The sequence below is a fragment of the Dendrobates tinctorius genome, unplaced genomic scaffold (assembly GCF_039654945.1).
Source record: "Dendrobates tinctorius isolate UK_male_01 unplaced genomic scaffold, ASM3965494v1 ptg000139l, whole genome shotgun sequence".
Taxonomy (NCBI): Eukaryota; Metazoa; Chordata; class Amphibia; order Anura; family Dendrobatidae; genus Dendrobates; species Dendrobates tinctorius.
The window spans coordinates 12,467,516-12,489,571 of NW_027361807.1; the positions used below are offsets into that span (position 1 = coordinate 12,467,516).

A 22,056-nucleotide genomic window follows, 5' to 3' on the forward strand; every position below is an offset into this window, starting at 1 on the left:
AGAAAGTCACATTGTATGATTTTTACATAATTAATTTGCATGAAATTATTATAGAGTTGAAAAGCAACTTAATATTTTATACAGAAACCTGTGTTTGCAATTACAGAGGTCAGAAGTTTCCATTAGTTCTTGACCAAGTTTGCACACACTGTAGAAGATATTTTGGCCCACACTTCCATACAGATCTTTTCCAGATCTTTCAGGTTTCGGGGCTGTCACTGGGCAACACTGAGTTTCAACTCACTCTAAAGAATTTATACTCGGTTCAGGTCTGGATACTGGCTAGGCCACTTCAGAACCTTAAAATGCTTCTAACAGACACTCCTTACTTGCTCAGGTTGCGTGTTTTGGGTCATTATGATGCGGGAAGACCCATCCATGACACATCTCCATTGCGCTTACTGAGGGAAGGAGGTTGTTGGCCAAAATCCCACGATACATGCCCCCAACCATCCTCCCTTCAATATGGTGCAGTTGTCCTGTCCCCTTTGCAGAAAAGCATCCCCAAAATATGATTCTTCCCCCAACATGGCTCATGGTTGGGACGTTGTTCTTGGGGTTGTACTCACTCTTTTTCCTCCAAATCATGGCGAGTGGAGTTGATACCAAAAAGTTATATTTCGGTCTCCTCTGACCACATGACCTCCTTTGGATCATCCAGATGGTCATTGGCAAACTTCAACAGGCCTGGACATGTGCTGGCATGAGCAGGGGACCTTGAATACCCTGCAGGATTTTAATCCATGACGGCGTAGTGTGTTACTAATGGTAATGTTTAAGACTTTGGTTCCAGCTCTCTTCAGGTCATTTTCCAGGTCCTCCCGTGTAGTTCTGGGCTGATTCCCGACTTTTCTCAGAATCATCCTTACCCAATTAGGCGAGATCTTGCATGAAGCCCTAGACTGAGGAAGATTGACAGTCATCTTGTGTTTCTTCCATTTTCTAATAATTGTGCCAACAGTTGATGCCTTCTCATCAAGCTGCTTGCCTATTGTTCTGCAGCCCATCCCAGCCTTGTATAGGTCTACAATTTTGCCCCTGGTGTCCTTTGACAGCTCTTTGGTCTTAGCCATGGTGGAGAGGTTGGCGTGTGATTGTGTGGACAGGTGTCTTTTATTCAGTTAAGTTCAAACAGGTGCAATTATTACAGGTTATGAGTGCAGATTAGGAGAGCTTCTTAATGAAAAACTAACAGGTCTGTGAGAACCAGAATTCTTGCTGGTTGGTAGGTGATCAAATACTTATTTCATGCAATAAAATGTAATTATTTAAAAATCATACAATGTGATTTTCTGTTTCTTACAGTAAAAGTGTACCTATGACAAAAACTACAGACCTCTCCATTCTTTGTAGGTGAGAAAACTTGCAAAAAACGGCAGTGTATCAAATACTTATTTTCCCCACTGTAGGCTTTGGATGGTTCACCCACTGACAGATTCCCTTTAAAAGCATAATGATATTGTGGCCATTTCTTTTTTAGTTTTTTAAAACCTAAAATGTGTGTATTTTTGCAAAATGTTTTAACTCAGTGTGGCTTCAGCTCAGAGGCCAAATCGCAGCAAAATTTTTCATTTACCACTGACTACAAAGCCCAGTAAAACACAACCCTTTATTACAACAGCTGAAAAAAAAAATTCTACACAGCAAACCATAAATCAGGAAAAACACCACATAAAGGCTAATATGTTATAAGTGGAGCATTGCTTCCTTTTCTGAAGCTTTAACACTCCATTAATTTCACAGTTTCCTCTACCCACTGTGTGCCGAGATGACACAGATGCTTCCTCCAGGAAACTGCTGCTAGGTCTGTGCTCCGGCAATTCATGGAAAGGAAGGAAAAAAAGGCTGATGTGCCCTTTTAGTACATCATCACATAATTAGGTCATCTTTTCTTCACTGTACACTAAATTACCTGCTGATTTGTCTGAAATATTTTCTTGCAAAATGAGTAAGTCAGGAATACTAAGGAACCTATTTATTAAAAAAAAGGTGCCTTGTGGCAGCAAAATAATTATTTAGGCTCAGGTGGTAATTCCAAAAGATGTTAGCATGTTGGAAATTCAATCCGTGATTTCTGATCTTTACGACCTTGTAATGGGCTTCTCATAATTAATGCAAAGCAATTGCTTTGATGTGGATTCAAGACAGACGCATTAAAATGTTGAGTACTGGCTGTGAAATGGAATTTTAGAGAGGACATTTTAGTAGTGACGATACTTGTACATTTCTTCTAGAATCTGCAGTCATGTTTTAAACTCCCTAAAGAGTTATTCTCATGTTATGAAGTTGGTATAGTTAATCAGCATGAAAATGAGCAAACTTGCTTCTATCTGCTGTTATTTTCCTGCTAGAAGAGCTTTTGTCTTATTACTAGTTTACAGCCCTTTGCCAAGGAGATCGACCACCAGAGTCTGACCAAGTATGGCAGTAGTTAAATCCCAGGCTGGGGAGCCAACGATCAAGTTCCCACTCAACCTCCCATCTACTCATCAGCCTAAAGCTGATGCCATATTCATGTCAAAAATAGAATTAAAATAAAAAAAATTGTTATTCTCACCTCCCGACGTCCCGCACAGCATTACCGCCTCTCTCTAAGCCCCGCTCCCAGTAATCCTTTGCGAGAATTACCGCGATGACGTCCGTTGTCGCGGTCATTCTTGCAAAGGATTACTGGGACCGGGAGCGTGGAGAGAGGCGGGAAGACTGCACGGGACGTCGGAAGGTGAGAACAATATATTTTTTTTTTTATTTATTATTTTACAGCTGATCGCTGGTCTCCCGCATCGATGCGTGCTGGCCAGCGGGAGATCAGCGACGAAAAAAATGTCCAGAGGTTTCTTGCAGCGATCAGCGATACCGGCAGGGGGGCCGGTCTCTGATCGCTGTCACACACAGCGATCTCGCTGGTGAGATCGCTGTTGTGTCACAAAAGTTGTGACTCAGCAACGATCTCGCTAGCGAGATTGCTATGTGTGACGGGGCCTTAAAACCTAGAGCTGATGTTATCAGTCCTGCAAAATCACAAGTATCTGACCCCCTTCCTGCCACTGCTCCAAGGCAGGTCTCCAAATCACTGCTCTCACTTTTCTATGTGCTTGTTCCAAAGCACTCTAATCTCTATATTTAAATAAAATGATAGCCCTGTATAATCAAGAACAAGCACACAGACAAACCCAAGTGTCACTCAAGTAAGAATGCCCATCCTTGCCCAGTAACATGGAGTTGAAGAGACTGGAGACTTATGTGCTGAGGAAGACAGATGTAGATAACCATTTAAAACCTTACCCTTATGAATAGGATTTTATCCCCTAACCGATAGCGGCCCTCTGATAAATATTCAATAGAGAATCTGTGTGAACAATTGCAGGGAGGATCTTGAGCAATGTGGGTCACCTGCAAAGAGAATGCAATTAAGAAATGCATAAAATTAACAAGAAAATAAAAAACACTTTTTAGTTGTCCGATTATGACAACTATTGGCCAAATGTTTAATGAGTAGAAGCGCATATAGGAGACGCAGTCAAAAGGCTCCACGTTACATATTTTAGAGGACTTTATCAGGTGAGTCTAACTGAGTCTATTTTCCCATATGATGTTCTAACCCCCATAGCAATTTTCACATTTCTTTTTGACATCACAGGACTGAAAGCAGAGAAGTTTCAGGTCATGCTGTAGGTAAGGTTCTTAACAGTTTTCAAAACAAAGCAAGGACTGTCCTGTGAAAGTGTTGAAAGGCACATTTGCCTGACAGCACCTAGTGACGTGGAAAATATTACTTAGGAATGCTGGGGTCTGATGTAATGTTTGACTGTATACACATTTAACCCACGAAAAATATGACTCAAGTAAGAGAGACCCAGTAAATAAGCCCCCATCGGTTTAAAGCCAGGACCCCCAAGTGTGAGTATTAGTTCTGGGGGGAAATAACATTTCTATAGTGAGAACGGTTTAGTTACTACTAGTGATGAGCAAACATGCTCAGATGAGGTGTTATCCGAGCATGCTCGGGTGCCAACAGAGGGAATTTGGGGTGCTTGAACAATATGTTGAGTCCCTGCACCTACGCATCTCACTGCTGTGCAACAGCCGCAACACATGCAGGGATTGCCTAACAAACAGGTAATCCCTGCAGGTCTCGCAGCTGTCAATATTATTTAAGAACATCAAAATCACTCGGTTAGCACCAGAGCATGCTCAGATAACACCTTATCTGAGCACGTTCGCTCATCACTAGTTGCTACTCATCTTTACTGCTACAGCTATACCACGCTAGAATATGTACTATGCCGGTATCTTACAGCCTCATGCAGCTCGTGGTGACAGCAGGATTTCTCAATAGTGGTGGGAGCTAGAGGTCCAGACTCCATTAACATGGTTTCTTCAAGTTCAATCTCCTTTTCGAGCTTTACGAGGACAGGTGGTTCCACTCCATATCTTAAAAAATTATATTAGTAGAAGGTAGTTTAAGTCCCATTGTTAGGCTACTTTCACACTTGCGTTAGGAGGCACAGCGCACTGCCGCCGTGCAGCTCCGCCCCCTGCCGTGCCCCCTCCGGTCAGCTCCTCCTATGGGAGCATGACGCTGCATGCGACCTGCGTACCCCATCGTTAGCATTGGGTACGCAGGCCGTGCGCTGGTATGCTTTTGCCGGCGCATGCGCCCTTTTGAAGATGCGCCGAGTGCACCAATATGCAACACGGTGCGTTTGGCGTACGTCGGCGCACCGTCAAAAGGGTGCATGCGCCAGCAAAAGCATACCAGCGTACGGACTGCGTACCCAATGCCAACGATAGGGTACGTAGGTTGCATGCAGCGTCATGCGCCCATAGGAGGATCTGACCGGAGGGGGCGGAGCTGCACGGCGGCCGTGCCCTGCGCCTCGTAACGCAAGTGTGAAAGTAGCCTTAGATTAGCTTTTGAAAGGTATACAAATAAAAGTAATACTAAATATCATACCGGGATACGATTCGGCCCACATCAAGGAGGCAGAGACACACTTGTCGGGGGTCTTTATGGAGAACTGGAAAATATTTCAACCAGAATTCAGAAAATAAATTACCAATGAGACTCCATAGATTGATTACAGCAAACACAATCACCAATATAAAGTGTTACCATTATGGATTTTTATTTTCGAACAAGAGTTGTGTCAATCAAAATACAATGGCGTCACACAAAGAGAAGTCTTGAAAAGGACTATTGGTGCAGAGAAATTTAATTGCAATAGCAGATACATACACTCTGGTAATGAGCCGACATGCAGTCTGACAAATCCTACGTGGCAGCTGTAGTCAGTTCCTTAAAGGCAGAATTTACAGGGCTGCAATCTGAAGTATTTGAAGTTTTAGTGAAGATCGAGCTTCTCCTGGCCATTCTCATATATCAATCACAAGATTTCATATTTTTAGAAGTATAGCAGATTAAAATGGCCTCTCTGAATGGAATCATTTGTTGGGACTTATTTCTGGTTTCTTATCATAAGAATATAAAACAAAGCCATCTCTAATGATCAGAAATGGGTCAAACAAATATTCACAATTATTTAACGAAACATGTAGAAAACATGATCCATCTGCCACAGGAGAGATAAGTAGGTTTCTTTGATGTGAAAGAAGGGCTATGTAAAAGGGCAGGGATTCAAACAGAAAAAAAAAAGTAAATATATATATATATTTTTTTTATTTCTTTTTTTTGCCCCTTCCTGATTTCCATTTCTTTTGCATGTTTGTCACACTTAAATTTTTCAGATCCCCAAACAAATTTATATATTAGACAAAGACCGCACAAGTAAACACAAAATGCAGTTTTTAAGTTTTTAAGTGAAGGCCTTTATTAAGGGAGAAAGAAATCCAATCCTACAGGAGACCCAGTGTGAAAAAGTGATTCCCCCCCCCCCCCAAACAAAACAAAAAAAACAGAAACAAATTATCTGTGGTTTATCACATCTTTGGGTTCGGAGTTCAAATTCCCTAGTCACACCCAGGCCTGACTACAGCCACCCCTGTTCTCAATCAAGAAATCACTTAAATACGACCTGCCTGACAAAGTGAAGTGAACCAAAACACCTTTAAAAGCTAGACATCATGCCTCGATCCAAAGAAATTCTGGAAGAAATGAGAAAGAGTAATTGTGATCCATCAGTCTGGAATAGGTTATAAAGCCATTTCTAAAGCTTTGGGACGCCAGTGAACCACAGTGAGAGCCATTATCCACAAATGGTGATTACATGAACAGTGGTGAACCTTCCCAGGAGTGGACGGCCAACCAAAATTACCCCAAGAGTGCAGCAACAACTCATCCAAGAGGTCACAAAAGACCCCACAACATCATCCAAAGAACTGCAGACCACACTTCCCTCAGTTAAGGTTAGTGCTCATGACTTCACAATAAGAAAGAGACTGGTCAAAAATGGCCCGCATGGCAGAGTCACGAGACAAAATCCACTGCCGAGCAATAGGAACATAAAGGCTAGTCTTAGTTTTTCCAGAAAATATCTTGATGATCCCCAAGACTTTTGGGAGAATACTCTGTGGACTGACGAGACAAACGTTGGCGTTTTTAGAAGATGTATGTCCCATTACATCTGGCGTAGAATTAACATAGCATTTCAGAAAAGGAACATCATACCAACAGTAAAATGTAGTAGTGGTGGTGATAGTGTGATGGTGATGGTCTAGGGCAGTTTTGCTGCTTCAGGACCGGGAAGACAGTGGTAAATGGTACCATCAATTCTGCTGTCTACCAAAAAATTCTGAAGGAGAATGTCTGGCCATCTGTTTGTGACCTCAAGGTGAAACACACTTTGGTTATACAGCAGAATAGTGATCCAAAACACACCAAGTCCACCTCTGAATAGCTTAAGAAAAAACAAATTAAGACTTGCACGGCCTAGTCAAAGTCCTGACCATAATCCGACTGAGATGCTGTGACCTTAAAAAAAGGCGGTTCAGGCTCGGAAACCCTCCAATGTGGCTGAATTACAACAGTTCTGCAAATATGAGTGGGACAAAATTCCTCCAGAGCGTTGTAAAAGACTCATTGCCAGTTATCGCAAACACATGATTGCAGTTGTTGCTGCTAAGGGTGACCCAGCCAGTTATTAGGTTTAGGGGGCAATCACTTTCACACAGGGACCTGTAGGTTTGGATTTCTTTTTCCCTTAATAATGAAGACCTTCATTTGGAAACTGCATTTTGTGTTTGTGTTATCTTTGCCTAATATTTAAATGTTTCAGATCACAAAACAAATTTAAGTGTGACAAACATACAAAAGAATAGGAAAGCAGGAAGGGGGCAAACACTTTCACGCCATTGTATATATTATTTCAAATGTGAACAAGTAACAGTAAAGATGGCCAGATGTCTAGGAACATACAGGATCATAAACATAGTATAGTCAAAGCTGTGACCTGAGCCGCTACATCGTTTTGCCTATTCATACATACTGTACGTCAGTGTTCCCCAACAAGTGGCATTAGGGGGCCATATGAGCCCACCTGGAAGCAGCACAAATACTACTGTACCCTAATGACATACAGTACCCCAGTGCTCTATAACCCTAGGATCGTGACGTCAGCACTGCAGCCTATCAGCAACCCCTCAGAGCTCACCCTTACACCATCTATTCAACAATGTACTTATACAATAAGAAAAAGACTATACAAATTTTGTATCTCAGTATTTGTACTGTCCTGTAGAATCGTGATTCCAGGTAAGTTTTACAGCACAATGATCACTAAAAAAAAACAAAACTGCACATTTTTTTGTGCAATTTCAGCACACATTGAGTTCAGTCCCCTTCATTTTCCACTACATTGAATGGTACCAATCAAAACTACAACTTGTCAGCCAAAAAAGCCTTCATATAGCTTTATCGATGAGAAAATAAAAAGGTTATGGAAGGGGGGGGGGGGCGCAGAGTAACCATTAAAGCAAACAAGCTAAAGGGATTTTCCGGGCTGAGGGGGGAAATAGACAATCTACGGAATTGTGACCGACACAGTAAATCAATGTGTCTGGCCGTTCATGACCTCACTGCCCACCAAGTTCAATCTACTTTGGAGTATAAAGGACAGGATGGTGCAGGGGTCTTAAATTTTGTGACTTTTTAAAAGCCAGATAACTGGTGAAAATGATGCAGACATGATGAATTGGCTCCGTAGTCTAACTGTTCTCAAGGAATATTAATAGTCCTTTTAAAACTATACAAATATACAGAACTAAGTGAAAAAACACAAAACACTTACCTAGACCTTCAGATTCAAAAAGGTAGGCATCATCCACCCCAATACTCTTACACCAACGAAGAAAGTTAGCCGTGTTATCTCGAGCAAAGAATGACCCTGGTGGTGCATCTTTTCTGCACGGGACCCTCCTCATAGGCATAACCTGGAAAATAGAGACGTAACTTTAACGCACTATACAAAATACATAAAATAAGCACTTCTCACGGTATAACTCAAGAAAGATGGAACTGAGGGGTACAAGATCTGCCTTTGTGTGGTAAACAGAATGGCGGCCATAGGACACTTATGATTAAAGAGCTACACATTTACATACATGTATAATAAGAATAGGGGAAGGCGTGCCATTTGTAGTAAAAACATTCAACATTAGAAATAATAAAATGTAGTTCATAAACGTAAAGGTAATGCATCGCCTATACTTTTGTTTACAGTTCTAACCAAACAGTGAAACATTTCTTTCTGGTACTTTATTGTAGTTCGCCCCTTCCCCTTTCATTTATTTGTCTGTACTTATTATAGAGGGGGTGATCAATCAGTTTGGATGGTAGACCATGTGCTACCTTCCAAGGTACACCTGCTGAAAAGTTTAATTACAAGTCTCAGGAACAAAAAGGGAAAACTGCAAGATTTCTTTACTAATGACATAGAAAGGGATAAAAAAAAAAATCATATTTAAAATCAACCTATTACATACTTTATATTTAAACACCATCTTTCTCATCAACCATTTATGTAAAAATAAGCTTTGTAATAGCTTAAAGAAAAGTCATCCTAATTTTCAGATGCCTCATTCGAAAATTACACCAAAACTGCACATAATGAAAAGGAACTGGGAGTATGGTGAGGTCTCAGTCAAAAAACCGGCTGAAAAATACGGTAAACACCAACTTATTCTTCTGGAATGAAAGGTACACGTGAAAATTTAAAGGGAAGATGTGTAGAGAAGAACGGTGGCACTTACATAATATTTGCTTAAAATTTTGAAACAAACACAAAAACCAAGACAAGAAATAAAACCAGGGACCCTCATTGCCACATGGCCAATTTACCTGGGTGACACTGCATATGGCAAGCTTTTGCACACTGACTTTTATTCTTTACATATACTTGAAATTAGTCCAACTACCACATATATTCTGGCACTTCAAAATATCAGAAACAAACATTTTCGGGCCAATATACCATGACGGCACCAAAAATCATGAAGAGATCTAGTATGAGAATAAAATATCAAATTTTCTCGGTCGCCTTATTGGGGGACACAGAGACCATGGGTGTATGCTGCTGCCACTAGGAGGCTGACACTATGCACAAAAAAAGGTTAGCTCCTCCTCCGCAGTGTACACCCCACCGACCGGCAGGAAGTTCCTCAGTTTAGCTTAGTGTCAGTAGGAGGTGGACACGGGTCTTTTATTAGACCCCTATCTACCTCGTCGTGCGTCGTTCCTTTACAGGTTTCGGAGGGATACGGAGTGAACTGTCACATCCGTACTCCCACAAAGAGACTATGAGTACGGCGTGTACTGCCACCCCGTATCCTCATAGGTCTCCGCGTCAGGACCAGGAGCCTCGCACAGGTGCGTGCCAGCTATACGGACGGTCCTTGCCCCCCGCCTCCCACCATCTCGCCTACCAGAGCCTGACGGTTGGACGAGGCGTGGATTCCATAAAGACGACAGACAGCGTGGGATTCTCGGGTACCTTTATTGTGGCCCCCGGCCTGGGTGAGTATGCGGTCTAGCGGTCCCCCGGCGTTTTCATCCTAAGGCGGTCGCCAGGGGACCACGGTAGGGCCTGCGCGCCCGCTTCTCCCCACGGTCGCCGCATCCATGAAGGCCCCTGTTCTTTCGGGCCTTGTTCTGCGCCCCCCCCCCCCCCCCGTTTTTTCTTCATCCCGGCAGGGGTATACAGGGGTCGGGCTGTGGGAAGCAGGGACGCGGCCCGGGGTTGCGGCCCGGTGTTGCGGCGCGTCTTCTGCGCCGACCCCCTGCTGACAGGCGGCCGGCGCTATTAATTTAGGCCCCGGCTTCTTCTCGGGCCACGCCCCCTGCCCCTTTCTTCTAAGCGGGCTTCTCTCCCGCCCGTCCTAGGCCTTCCCAGCCCCCTTGCCTCACACCAGCCTGCTATTGGACAGCGGGCGGTGCTAAGGGGGATCTCTGTGGCGAGCTCCGCCCTTCTTCTCCCTCTGGCAGCGCGCCCTTTCCCTGGTGGTCGCCATCTTCTCAGCCTGCCAGCCGGACCTCATTCCCTGCCGGTTTTCGGTTGCTGGGCCTTTTTTTCAGCCGGATTGGCCTGGCCTCATCCTGCAGCCAGATCAGAGAGCGTCGCCCTTGGGGACACCGGACCGTGAGTAGCTCTGCACCTGCAGACTGACACCCTTCTCTGCCTTCTGTCCCCCAACCGGCCGGCACTGCCTCTCTTTTCACTATGTCCAACTCTAAGTCTGATCGTACCCGCTCTGCGTCCAGCCCGACGCCGCTCAGGAGACATCCATAGCCCCAGGGGCGAGTGAGCCCCCCATGCCGGGTTGGGCCTCCTCTCAATCACAGTCAGTGGCAGACCTCATCAAGGTGTCTCAGTCCCTAGTAGCCATTCTGGACAAGTTGCCCTTGGGAGCTTCGGCGGGACCCAGCACGTCTCAGGACGTCCCATCTGAGCCAGCCAGCCAGCGGCAGTCGCAAGAGGCCCAGGCAGGACCTCCAGGCGGAGTCCTCCCCTCGTCCTACCTCACCCCATAGTCCCCAGCAGTCTCCCTCTCGGGCCTCCTCCCCCGTGTCAGGCGAAGCGCTTTCGGAATCGGAAGGGGTCTTAGAGCTGGATTCGGACCAGGATGCGAACATGAAGGTTACGGTGCAAAACCTCATTGCCGCGATTCACCATACCTTTGACATCGCTGACGCCCCTGCGAAATCCTCAGATCAGGAGGTTTCGTCCAGACGGGCGGAAACACCATCCAGGGTGTTTCCCTTCCATTCTGAGTTTGGAAAGATTTTTACAAAGGAGAGAGAAGATCCGACCAGACGCTTTCAAAGAGGAAAGCGTCTCGGCGTGCTGTACCCGTTTGCTAAAGAGCTCATGGACAACTGGGCCGCTTCTCCCTCGGTGGACCCTCCCGTGTCCAGACTTTCTAATAATACGGTCCTTCCGCTGTCAGGTGTGGCGTCGCTAAAAGATTCTAATGATAGGATCATAGAATCTCTAGCAAAATCTGCCTTCGAAGCGGCATCAGCAGCGGTATGTCCAGTCTTTGCTTCTTCTTGGGCAGCAAAGGCCATATCCACTTGGGCAGACGACCTTCGGCAGGGCATTCTGGATAAGGCACGACCAGAGCATTTGGCCGATCTCGCCAATCAGATTTCCCATGCGGGGGATTATCTGCTTTCTGCCTCCTTGGATGCCGCATCTTGCGCAGTTCAGGCGTCAAGTAACATCGTGGCAATCCGACGTACAATTTGGCTCAAGGCCTGGCAGGCGGACTTGTCCTCTAAAAAGTCTCTGACCAATCTGCCTTTTCAGGGAGTGCATCTCTTCGGATCACAATTGGATCAGATTATTAAGGACGCTACCGGAGGTACGAGTTCTCTTCTCCCCTCCAAGCCTCGCAGACCTCCTCCAAGGCGTCAGTTTCGTCCCTTTCGGACTTTCCGCCGATTCAATACGGCGGAAAACCCTTCCAACCAGCAAAGGCCACAGGCACGTAAGGAAAGAAAGAAGGTTTCCTTCAGGCCCACTCCGTCCTGGCGGTCCCACTCTTCCCAGGGAAGACCGTCCAGATCTACATCTGGACGGTCTACGTCCGCATGACTACCATCGGTCTCCCGTGGGTCCCTTCCAATTGGGAGGTCGACTTCTCTTCTTCAGCGACGTCTGGCTCGCCTCAGTAAAGGACGCTTGGGTCAGAGAGGTTGTATCAACAGGATACAAAATAGAGTTCATTTCTCTTCCACGGGATCGTTTCTTACAATCCCATCCGCCGAGGGATCCGGCCTTGGTCCCGGGGTTCGGTTCGGCCATCGCCTCTCTTCTCAGTTCCGGGGTGATTGTGCCCGTTCCCGAATCGGAACGCTTCACAGGGTTTTATTCAAACCTGTTTGTGGTGCCGAAAAAGGACGGGACAGTTCGACCCATCTTGGATCTCAAGTTACTCAACAAGAGAGTTCACCTTCGCCACTTCCGGATGGAGTCAGTTCGCTCGGTAATTGCTTCCATGGAGGAGCAGGTATTCATGGGTTCCATAGACATCCAAGATGCCTATCTACATGTGCCCATATTTCCCGGACATCAGAAGTTCCTGCGGTTTGCGATTCTTCACGAACATTACCAGTTCGTCGTGCTTCCTTTCGGGCTCGCCACCGCTCCCAGAGTCTTCACGAAGATTATGGCGGCGTTGATGGCCTTGTTGAGGATCAGAGGTCTCGTTCTTTTTCCGTACCTCGACAATATCCTGATCAAGGCCCCCTCCTTTCAACAGGCCCGCCTAAGTGTGGCGATCGTTCTAGACACCCTGTCCAGTTTTGGGTGGATCGTCAACCGGGAAAAGTCCTGTCTGGTCCCTACTCAACGCCTTGTGTTTCTGGGCCTTCTGTTCGACACTCGTCGGTCAAGGGTATTTCTCCCACAAGACAAGAATCTTTCCCTGCAGCAGGGCGTGCAATCATTACAGATCACACGATTTCCATCCCTCAGGACAGCCATGAGGGTCCTGGGGAAGACGGTGGCGGCGATAGAGGCAGTTCCCTTTGCCCAATTTCACGCCAGGCCACTCCAGCAGGCCATTTTGTCCAGGTGGAACAGGTCGGCTCTGTCTCTGGATCGTCCGGTTCGCCTTTCCTGCCGGATCAGGCGGTCTCTCAACTGGTGGTTGACGTCTCCCCTCATTCTCTTGGGGCGGTCTTTTCTTCCCGTTCACTGGCAGATTGTCACTACGGACGCCAGCCTCATCGGCTGGGGTGCAGTGTTCTGCAATCACACTGTTCAGGGTCGATGGTCGTCTCAGGAATCAGCTCTGCAGATCAATGTCCTAGAGATACGGGCGATCCATCTAGCTCTCGTCCACTGGGAAAGGCACCTCAAGGGCCTGCCTGTCAGGATTCAGACAGACAATGCCACAGCGGTGGCGTATATCAACCGCCAAGGGGGGACACGGAGTGTCTCAGCCCTGGCGGAAGTGTCCAGAATTCTTCAATGGGCAGAGACCTTTGTTCCAACGATTTCCGCGGTTCACATTCCCGGCGTGGACAACTGGGCCGCCGATTTCCTCAGCCGCGAGGGTCTCGCGGCAGGGGAATGGTCCCTACATCCAGGTGTTTCATCTGCTCTGCCGTCGCTGGGGAACCCCGGATGTAGACCTCATGGCATCTCGCCTCAACAGGAAAGTCCCACAATTCGTGTCCAGGTCTCGGGACCCTCTGGCAGTGGGCGCCGACGCTCTGGCCATCCCTTGGTCACAGTTCGTGCTCCCCTACCTGTTCCCTCCTCTGCCTCTTCTTCCCAAGTTGTTGAAGAAAATCAAAGCAGAGGGGATTCCAGTCATCCTCATCGCCCCGAATTGGCCCAGAAGGTCTTGGTTCGCAGACATTGTCAACCTTCTCGCGGACTCCCCCTGGAAGCTTCCCGACGGGCAGATCTGCTGTCTCAAGGCCCGATTTGCCACCCCAATTCTCGGTCGCTCAATTTAACGGCGTGGCTGTTGAGACCGAGGTTTTGAGACGGGCAGGATTCTCTGATCGGGTAATTCATACCATGATCCGCGCCAGAAAGCCTTCTTCTTCGAAGATCTATTACCGTACTTGGAAAGCCTATTTCTCCTGGTGTGAGGCCAATGACATCGCGCCCTTGGTTTTTTCGCTCCCTTCTATTCTGGCGTTTCTTCAGACAGGGCTGGATGCGGGGCTTGCTTCTCAGTTCCTTGAAGGGTCAAGTTTCGGCACTGTCCATTTTATTTCAGAAAACACTGGCCTCCCGGCCCCAGGTCAAAACCTTCCTCCAGGGTGTGGCTCACACGGTTCCTCCGTACCGAGCTCCCGTGGATCCTTGGGATCTTAATTTGGTTCTTCAGGTTCTGCAGGGTCCTCCTTTTGAACCTCTCAGGGACGTTTCCCTTTCCCTCCTTTCTTGGAAAGTGGCCTTTCTGGTGGCCATTACCTCCATCCGGCGCGGGTCGGAATTAGCGGTACTTTCTTGCCGCTCTCCTTTTTTGGTCCTTCATCAGGACAAGGTAGTTCTGCGGCCTCCGCCCTCTTTTCTTCCGAAGGTGGCATCTTCGTTTCACCTCAATGAGGACATTGTTCTGCCATCCTTCTGCCCGAGCCCAGCTCACCCTCGGGAGCGGTCTTTGAACAAGCTGGACCTAGTCAGGGCATTGAGAGTCTATCTAGCCCGGACGACTTCCTTGCGGAAGTCAGACTCTCTGTTCATCACCCAGCCTCAAAGGCCACTATTGCGCGCTGGATCAGATCGGCAATTTTGGAGGCATACCGGGTCAAGCATCGAGTGGCCCCTCCAAGGATCAGAGCGCACTCTACCCGGACGGTGGGTGCCTCCTGGGCGGTGCGCCACAGAGCTTCCGCGCTGCAGCTTTGCAAGACTGCAACGTGGTCATCGGTTCACACCTTTGTGAAATTCTACAGGGTCCACACCTACGCTTCGGCGGACGCCAGCCTAGGTAGAAGGATTCTGCAGGCTGCGGTGGCGAGTCCACTGGCCTGATGGAAGTTTGTTTCCCACCCCAGGGACTGCTTTGGGACGTCCCATGGTCTCTGTGTCCCCCAATAAGGCGACCGAGAAAACAGGATTTTTTGGGTTGCTTACCGTAAAATCTGTTTCTCGGAGCCTTCATTGGGGGACACAGCACCCTCCCATGTTCTACAACTCCTGTTCTTATGTTTGTCGGTTTGTTACAGTTGAGTTGTTTGTTCTGTTTTCAATCTATTCTGTTACTTCTCCTACTGCTTTCTCACTAACTGAGGAACTTCCTGCCGGTCGGTGGGGTGTACACTGCGGAGGAGGAGCTAACCTTTTTTTGTGCATAGTGTCAGCCTCCTAGTGTCAGCAGCATACACCCATGGTCTCTGTGTCCCCCAATGAAGGCTCCGAGAAACAGATTTTACGGTAAGCAACCCAAAAAATCCTGTTTTATTGAAAAAACATTAAAAATATTATAAAATTACAAAAATGCCCAGCAGGATGCGCTCAAAACATTCATGCCATTAGTTATTATAGTCACACAGACAAATGTGAATCCTTGCACATAAGTAATTATAAATAATTTCCAACAAGAGTATAATATCTCTATAGCTGTAGAGAATATTCACACCACAGTATTAAAAAATACATTGAATATAAATCAGGCCCGATATATGTAACTTAATTAAATAACCTCAGTGTCAAAGTAACTGAATATATCTTGACTGAAAAAAAAAAATACTGTGTGGAAATAATCTGTGACAACACTACAGGCAACTCACTCTGAATGTAATAGAGACCCACATTAAATTGCACCTGAGTTAAGGTAACCCAGTCTGATATATGCTGCAGGTAAATGTAAATCACCTCAATGTCAGCACGATTAAATAATATCACGGCTGAGAAAGTACTAGAGGATTGCTGCATAAATCCACAAAGGTTCAAACTAAAGGTAAAAAAAGGTAATACCTATGAAAACGCTAATGCCAGGTCTCTGGTGAATGTGAATGACGCGACCTCCTTCACCCCAACACCTGTTTCGCACTAGCTTCTTCCAGGGGCGTGTTGACAGGGGTGAAGGAGGTCGCGTCCTTCACATTCATCAGAGACCTGGCATCAGCGTTTTCATAGGTATTACCCTTTTTTACCTTTATTTTGAACCTTTGTGGATTTATGCAGCAATCCTCTAGTACTTTCTCAGCCGTCATATTATTTAATCCCTTTCCTACAATGGACGTACTATTCCGTCCATGTGACCTGGGACCTAAGTCCCAAGGACGGAATAGTACGTCTAGTGCGATCAGCGGTGCTCACGTGGTGAGTGCCGCTGATCGCGGCCGGGTGTCAGCTGATTACCACACCTGACACCCGGCACAATGTGTCAGGGGCGGTCACGGACCGCCCCCAACACGTTAACCCCTGGCACACCGCGATCAAACACTATTGCGGTGTACCAGGGGTTAAAGGGAAGCATCGGCAGGGAGGGGGCTCCCTCTGTGCTTCCCTGAGCCCCCCACAGCAGCGCAGTGTGCAGCGCAATGTGCAGCTCTGCTGCGGGGGGGGGGGGGGTCTCCTTCCCTGCAGGTCCCCGGCTCCAATATGTAGTGCCTGTCACAGATAGCTGATCTGTCACAGCAATCTGTAATGTGACAGATCAGCGATCTGTCACAGGACAGTGATGTCCCACCTGGGACAATGTAATAAAGTTAAAAAAAAAAAAGTGTAAAAAATAATTTAAAAAAAAAAAAAAAAAAAAAAAAAATCGCTAAATAAATTGAAAAAAAAAAAAATATTCCCTAATAAATTCATTTTTTGGAAATAACAAAAAAAACAAAACAATAAAAGTACACATATTTGGTATCGCCACGTCCGTAAAGACCCGCCCTATAAAACTGTCCCATTAGTTAACCCCTTTAGCGAACCCCTTAAAAAATAAAAAACGAGGTAAAAAATAATGATTTATTATCATACTGCCGAACAAAAAGTGCAATAACGCGCGATCAAAAAGACGCATATAAATATCCATGGTACCGCTGAAAACGTCATCTTGTCCCGCAAAAAACGAGCTGCCACACAGCGTCATCAGCGAAAAAATAAAAAAATTATAGCTCACAGAATAAAGCGATGCAAAAATAATTTTTTATATAAAATTGTTTTCATTGCATAAACGCGCCAAAACATAAAAAAAGACCTAAATGAGGCATCGCTGTAACCATACTGACCCGAAGAATAAAAGGGCTTTATCAATTTTACCGCACGTGGAACGGTGTAAACGCACCCCCCCCCCCCAAAAGAAATTCATGAAACGCTGGTTTTTGTTCATTCTGCGCCCCAAAAATCGGAATAAAAAGTGATAAAAAAATCTCACATGCCCGAAAATGGTACCAATAAAAACGTCAACTCGTCCCTCAAAAATAAGACCTCACATGACTCAGTGGGTCAAAATATGGAAAAATTACAGCTCTCAAAGTGTGGTGATGCAAAAACTATTTTTACAATAAAAAGCGTCTTTTAGCGTGTGACAGCTGCCAAACATAAAAACCGCCATAAATAGTAAATCAAACCCCCCGTTATCACCGCCTTAGTTAGGGAAAAATAATAAAATTTAAAAAATGTATTTATTTCCATTTTCCCATTAGGGTTAGGGCTGAGATTAGGGTTAGAGGTGTGTTGGGGTTAGGGTTGGAGTTATAATTGGGGGGTTTCCACTGTTTGGGCACATCAGGTGCTCTCCAAACACAACATGGCGTCTGACCTCAATTCCAGCCAATTCTCCGTTGAAAAAGTCAAATGGTGCTCCTTCCCTTCCAAGCTCTGCCATGCGCCCAAACAGTGTTTTACCACCACATATGGGGTATCAGCCTACTCAGGACAAACTGCAAAACAATTTTTGGGGTCCTATTTCTCATGTTGCCCTTAGGAAAATAAAAAATTGGGGGCAAAAATATCATTTTTGTGGAAAAAAAATATGATTTTTTTATTTTCACGCCTGGGCGTTATAAACTTCTGTGAAGCACTTGGGGGTTCAAAGTGCTCACCACACATCTAGATAAGTTCCGCGGGGTTCTAGTTTCCAAAATGGGGGTCACTTGTGGGAAGTTTGAATAGTTTAGGCACATCAGAGGCTCTCCAAAGGCAACCTGACACCCGCAGACTATTCCATCAAAGTCTGCATTCCAAAACGTCACTACTTCCCTTCCGAGCCCCGACGTGTGCCCATACAGTAGTTTTCTCCCACATATGGGGGTATCAGCGTACTCGGGACAAATTGGACAACAACGTTTGGGGTCCAATTTCTCCTGGTACCCTTGAGAAAATAAAAAAATTGGGGACTAAAAGATAATGTTTGTGGAAAAAATACGATTTTTTTATTTTCACGCCCGGGCATTATAAACTTCTGTGAAGCACTGGGGGGGTTCAAAGTTCTCACCACACATCTAGATAAGTTCCTTGGGGGGTCTAGTTTCCAAAATGGTGTCATTTGTGGGGGGTTTCCACTGTTTTGGTACATCAGGGGCTTTCCAAATGCGACATGGTGTCCGATCTCAATTCCAGCCAAAAAAGTCAAATGGCGCTGCTTCCCTTCCGAGCTCTGCCATGCGCCCAAATAGTCGTTTACACCCAAATATGGGATATCAGCGTACTCAGGACAAATTGCACAATAACTTTTAGGGTTCTGTTACCTTTGGGAAAATAACAATTGGGGTGAAAAGATCATTTTTGTGGAAAAAATATGATTTTTTAATTGTACCGCTGTACGTTATAAACGTCTGTGAAGCCCTTGTGGGTTCAAGTTCTCACCACATATCTAGATAAGTTCCTTGGGGGGGGTCTAGTTTCCAAAATGGGGTCACTTGTGGCGGGTTTCCAACGTTTAGGTACATCAGGGGCTCACCAAACGTGACATGGCGTCCGATCTGAATTCCAGCCAATTTTGCAGTGAAAAAGTCAAACAGCGCTCCTTCCCTTCTGAGCTCTGCCATAAACCGAAACAGTGGTTCCCCCCACATATCAGGTATCAGCGTACTCAGGACAAATTGCACAATAACTTTTGCAGTCCAATTTCTCCTGTTACCCTTGGTAAAATAAAAAAAAATTGAACCTGAAGTATTTTTTTTGTGAAAAAAAGTTAAATGTTCCTTTTTTTTAAATATTCAAAAAATTCCTGTGACGCACCTGAAGGGTTAATAAACTTCTTGAATGTGGTTTTGAGCACCTTAAGGGGTGCAGTTTTTAGAATGGTGTCACTTTTGGGTATTTTCTATCATATAGACCCCTCAAAGTGGCTTCAAATGTGATGTGGTCCGTAAAAATAAAATGGTGTTGCAAAAATGAGAAATCGCTGGTCAACTTTTAACCCTTATAACTTCCTAACGAAAAAAAAAAATTTTGGTTCCAAAATTGTGCTGATGTAAAGTAAACGTGTGGGAAATGTTACTTAAGCTTTTTGTGTGCCGTATCGCTGTGATTTAAGGGCATAAAAATTCAAAGTTGGAAAATTTCGAAATTTTCAACGTTTTCGCCAAATTTCTGTTTTTTCACAAATAAACCAAAGTTATATCGAAGAAATTTTACCACTAACATGAAGTACAATATGTCACGAGAAAACAATGTCAGAATCACCGGGATCCATGGAAGCGTTCCAGAGTTATTACCTCATAAAGGGACAGTGGTCAGAATTGTAAAAATTGGCCCGGTCATGAACGTGCAAACCATCCTTGGTAGTGAAGGGGTTAATTGTGCTGACATTGAGGTAATTTACTTTTACCAGCAGCATATATCAGACTGGGTTACCTTCACTCAGGTGCAATTTAATGTGGGTCTCTATTACATTCAGAGTGAGTTGCCTGTAGTGTTGTCACTGATTATTTCCACAGTATTTTTTTTTTTCTTTCAGTCACGATATATTCAGTTACTTTGACACTGAGGTTATTTAATTAAGTTACATATATCGGCCTGATTTATATTCAATATATTTTTTTTTAATACTGTGGTGTGAATATTCTCTACATCTATAGAGATATTATACTCTTGTTGGAAATTATTTATAATTACTTATGTGCAAGGATTCACATTTGTCTGTGTGACTATAACAACTAATGGCATGAATGAGCACCTCCTGTGGGGCATTTTTGTAATTTTATAATAATTTTAATGTTTTTTCCAATAAAATTTGATATTTTATTCTCATACTGGATCTCTTCGTGATTTTTGGTGCCGTTATGGTATATTGGCCCGAAAATGTTTGTCTCTTATATTCTTTATATCAGCAATATCTCTATTATCTGTGTACGTGTATCTTTATTCTGTATTGATTACAATGTCACAATAGAGTGGTGGTGTCTATCCCTGACGATTTCAGATATCCTCATGGCTCTATCGGTTATCGTGCCAGTCACATGGGTTGTACCCCAGTGCCAGTTTTGGGCTTAGGAAACCGGTTCTAGCGCAACAGCATGTGTTTAAATGTTTTTTATTTTCCTTTTCTAGGTTTTCCCGTTACATATTGCAACCGATGTTTTGAACGTCTTTTTTTTTTTTTTACACCGCATACGTCAAACGTATACACTTACCACTAGCTCGTCAGCCGTGCAGCATTGTCTCATCGTGTGTTGTACGACATGAATTAGCTGGCACAGATGAACGCCATTGTCGAGATCGTCCATAAATCGCTCCGCTCTAACCTCTACACCTAGAAAAACACAATCATTTTGAAGAGGTGCTATAGGGTTTATTTATACATTAAAGCATTAGCAGTAACACTCGTGATATGTGAATAAATCACATAAAAATGCAATGATCCTCTTACATACAAATAATTCTAGTTATGGTAAAGCCAAAAACTGCTGCAGCAACTGACCACTACAGGTTGGTAATTACGGTACATTGGGCAGAGAAAAAAAAACAATTGAAATAGTTCTGAAAATGTGTTTCCTAAAATCTCAAAATAGTCACGAAATATAAAATGCCTCCAAAAAGGAGCATTTAACTGGAAAAATTCATTGTTTTGAGCGCTCCAAAAAAATAAATAAAATAAAAAAGTTTAGCCCTAAGCACACAAGGTGCTGGTAAACGGCGTCAAGTCACATAGTTACCACATCGTGAACGTCAATGACTTACCTAACAAGCCACTTAACCATATTGCCAGATCTTCCTGCATAGGGACAAGGGAGGCTTCATGGCGAACAGCCAACCACTGATCATACTGAGAAACGTCCGACAGACCTGGGCCATGTCTTGGAGTTAGAGGGCTTCTTGGACTTAATGGAAGGTCCTCTCCAAACCAAACCTAGGCAATAAATAATAGTAAGGGAGGTTTCCACTTTCAGAAAAGGGATTCCAAAGGATTACATACTGTACTTGTCACCTCACCACTGCAGCCACTATACTGCATTGAATCTACTAGATGAATGTTGATTTCCATGTATCAAACCATCATGACATGAACACAGCACCGTAACATGGTGTCATCATCATTATAGCATTAGGACATCCTGCTGCAATTATAGCATTAGGGCATCATTATGAAATCATATAGCTATAACATCATGAATCATGGTGACTTCATCAATATGACATTCTGAAAACATCACAACATCAATATACAAGAATACCATTGGAACACCATGTATATAGTATTAGGATGTTCTCAAAAAGGCTTTATTAAATCATCAATAAAGCACAATGACCACCGTGGGATCAATATAGCATTGAGACATTGTTATTATGGATTGGATACAGCATTATGACATCATGACCCTGAAATCAATAGACATCATTCATATCTTAACGAGGTCATAATGCCATATTAGTGATATCATGATGATGCAATGCTACATTGATTTCACAACACCCTGATACTATCATGCTATATTGAGAATGTTGAGGCTATTAATTTTTGCCACAGTGAGGTCAATGCTATATTACAGATGGCAGGATTATATAAGGAGGCCATGATATATTAAAGGAAGGAAATGGTACATGATTACATCAATAAATCATTGTGACATCAGCAGCATAGTATGTATTAGGAGGCCACCGTGACATCAATTAATTGCATATGGTAACTGTTTCAGGGAAATAATTAGGGTGTAGTGAGCCTCCCATCCACAGATTAATGTCCCGC

General features: G+C 44.6%; 1 protein-coding gene across 4 annotated transcripts in view; it reads right to left on the minus strand.

The window, feature by feature from the left end:
• The window catches only part of GAS2L3 (growth arrest specific 2 like 3), a 77,526-nt gene that overhangs the window by 14,981 nt on the left and 40,489 nt on the right, over nucleotides 1-22,056 (minus strand). For all 4 annotated transcript variants that reach the window (XM_073545032.1, XM_073545031.1, XM_073545033.1 and 1 more), the window contains exons 4-9: nucleotides 21,051-21,219; nucleotides 20,504-20,622; nucleotides 8,247-8,388; nucleotides 4,958-5,021; nucleotides 4,299-4,434; nucleotides 3,286-3,393 (exon numbers count right to left, since the gene is read on the minus strand). In XM_073545032.1, the coding sequence (XP_073401133.1) occupies nucleotides 3,286-3,393; nucleotides 4,299-4,434; nucleotides 4,958-5,021; nucleotides 8,247-8,388; nucleotides 20,504-20,622; nucleotides 21,051-21,219 (738 nt within the window). The remainder of the gene's footprint in view (nucleotides 1-3,285; nucleotides 3,394-4,298; nucleotides 4,435-4,957; nucleotides 5,022-8,246; nucleotides 8,389-20,503; nucleotides 20,623-21,050; nucleotides 21,220-22,056) is intronic.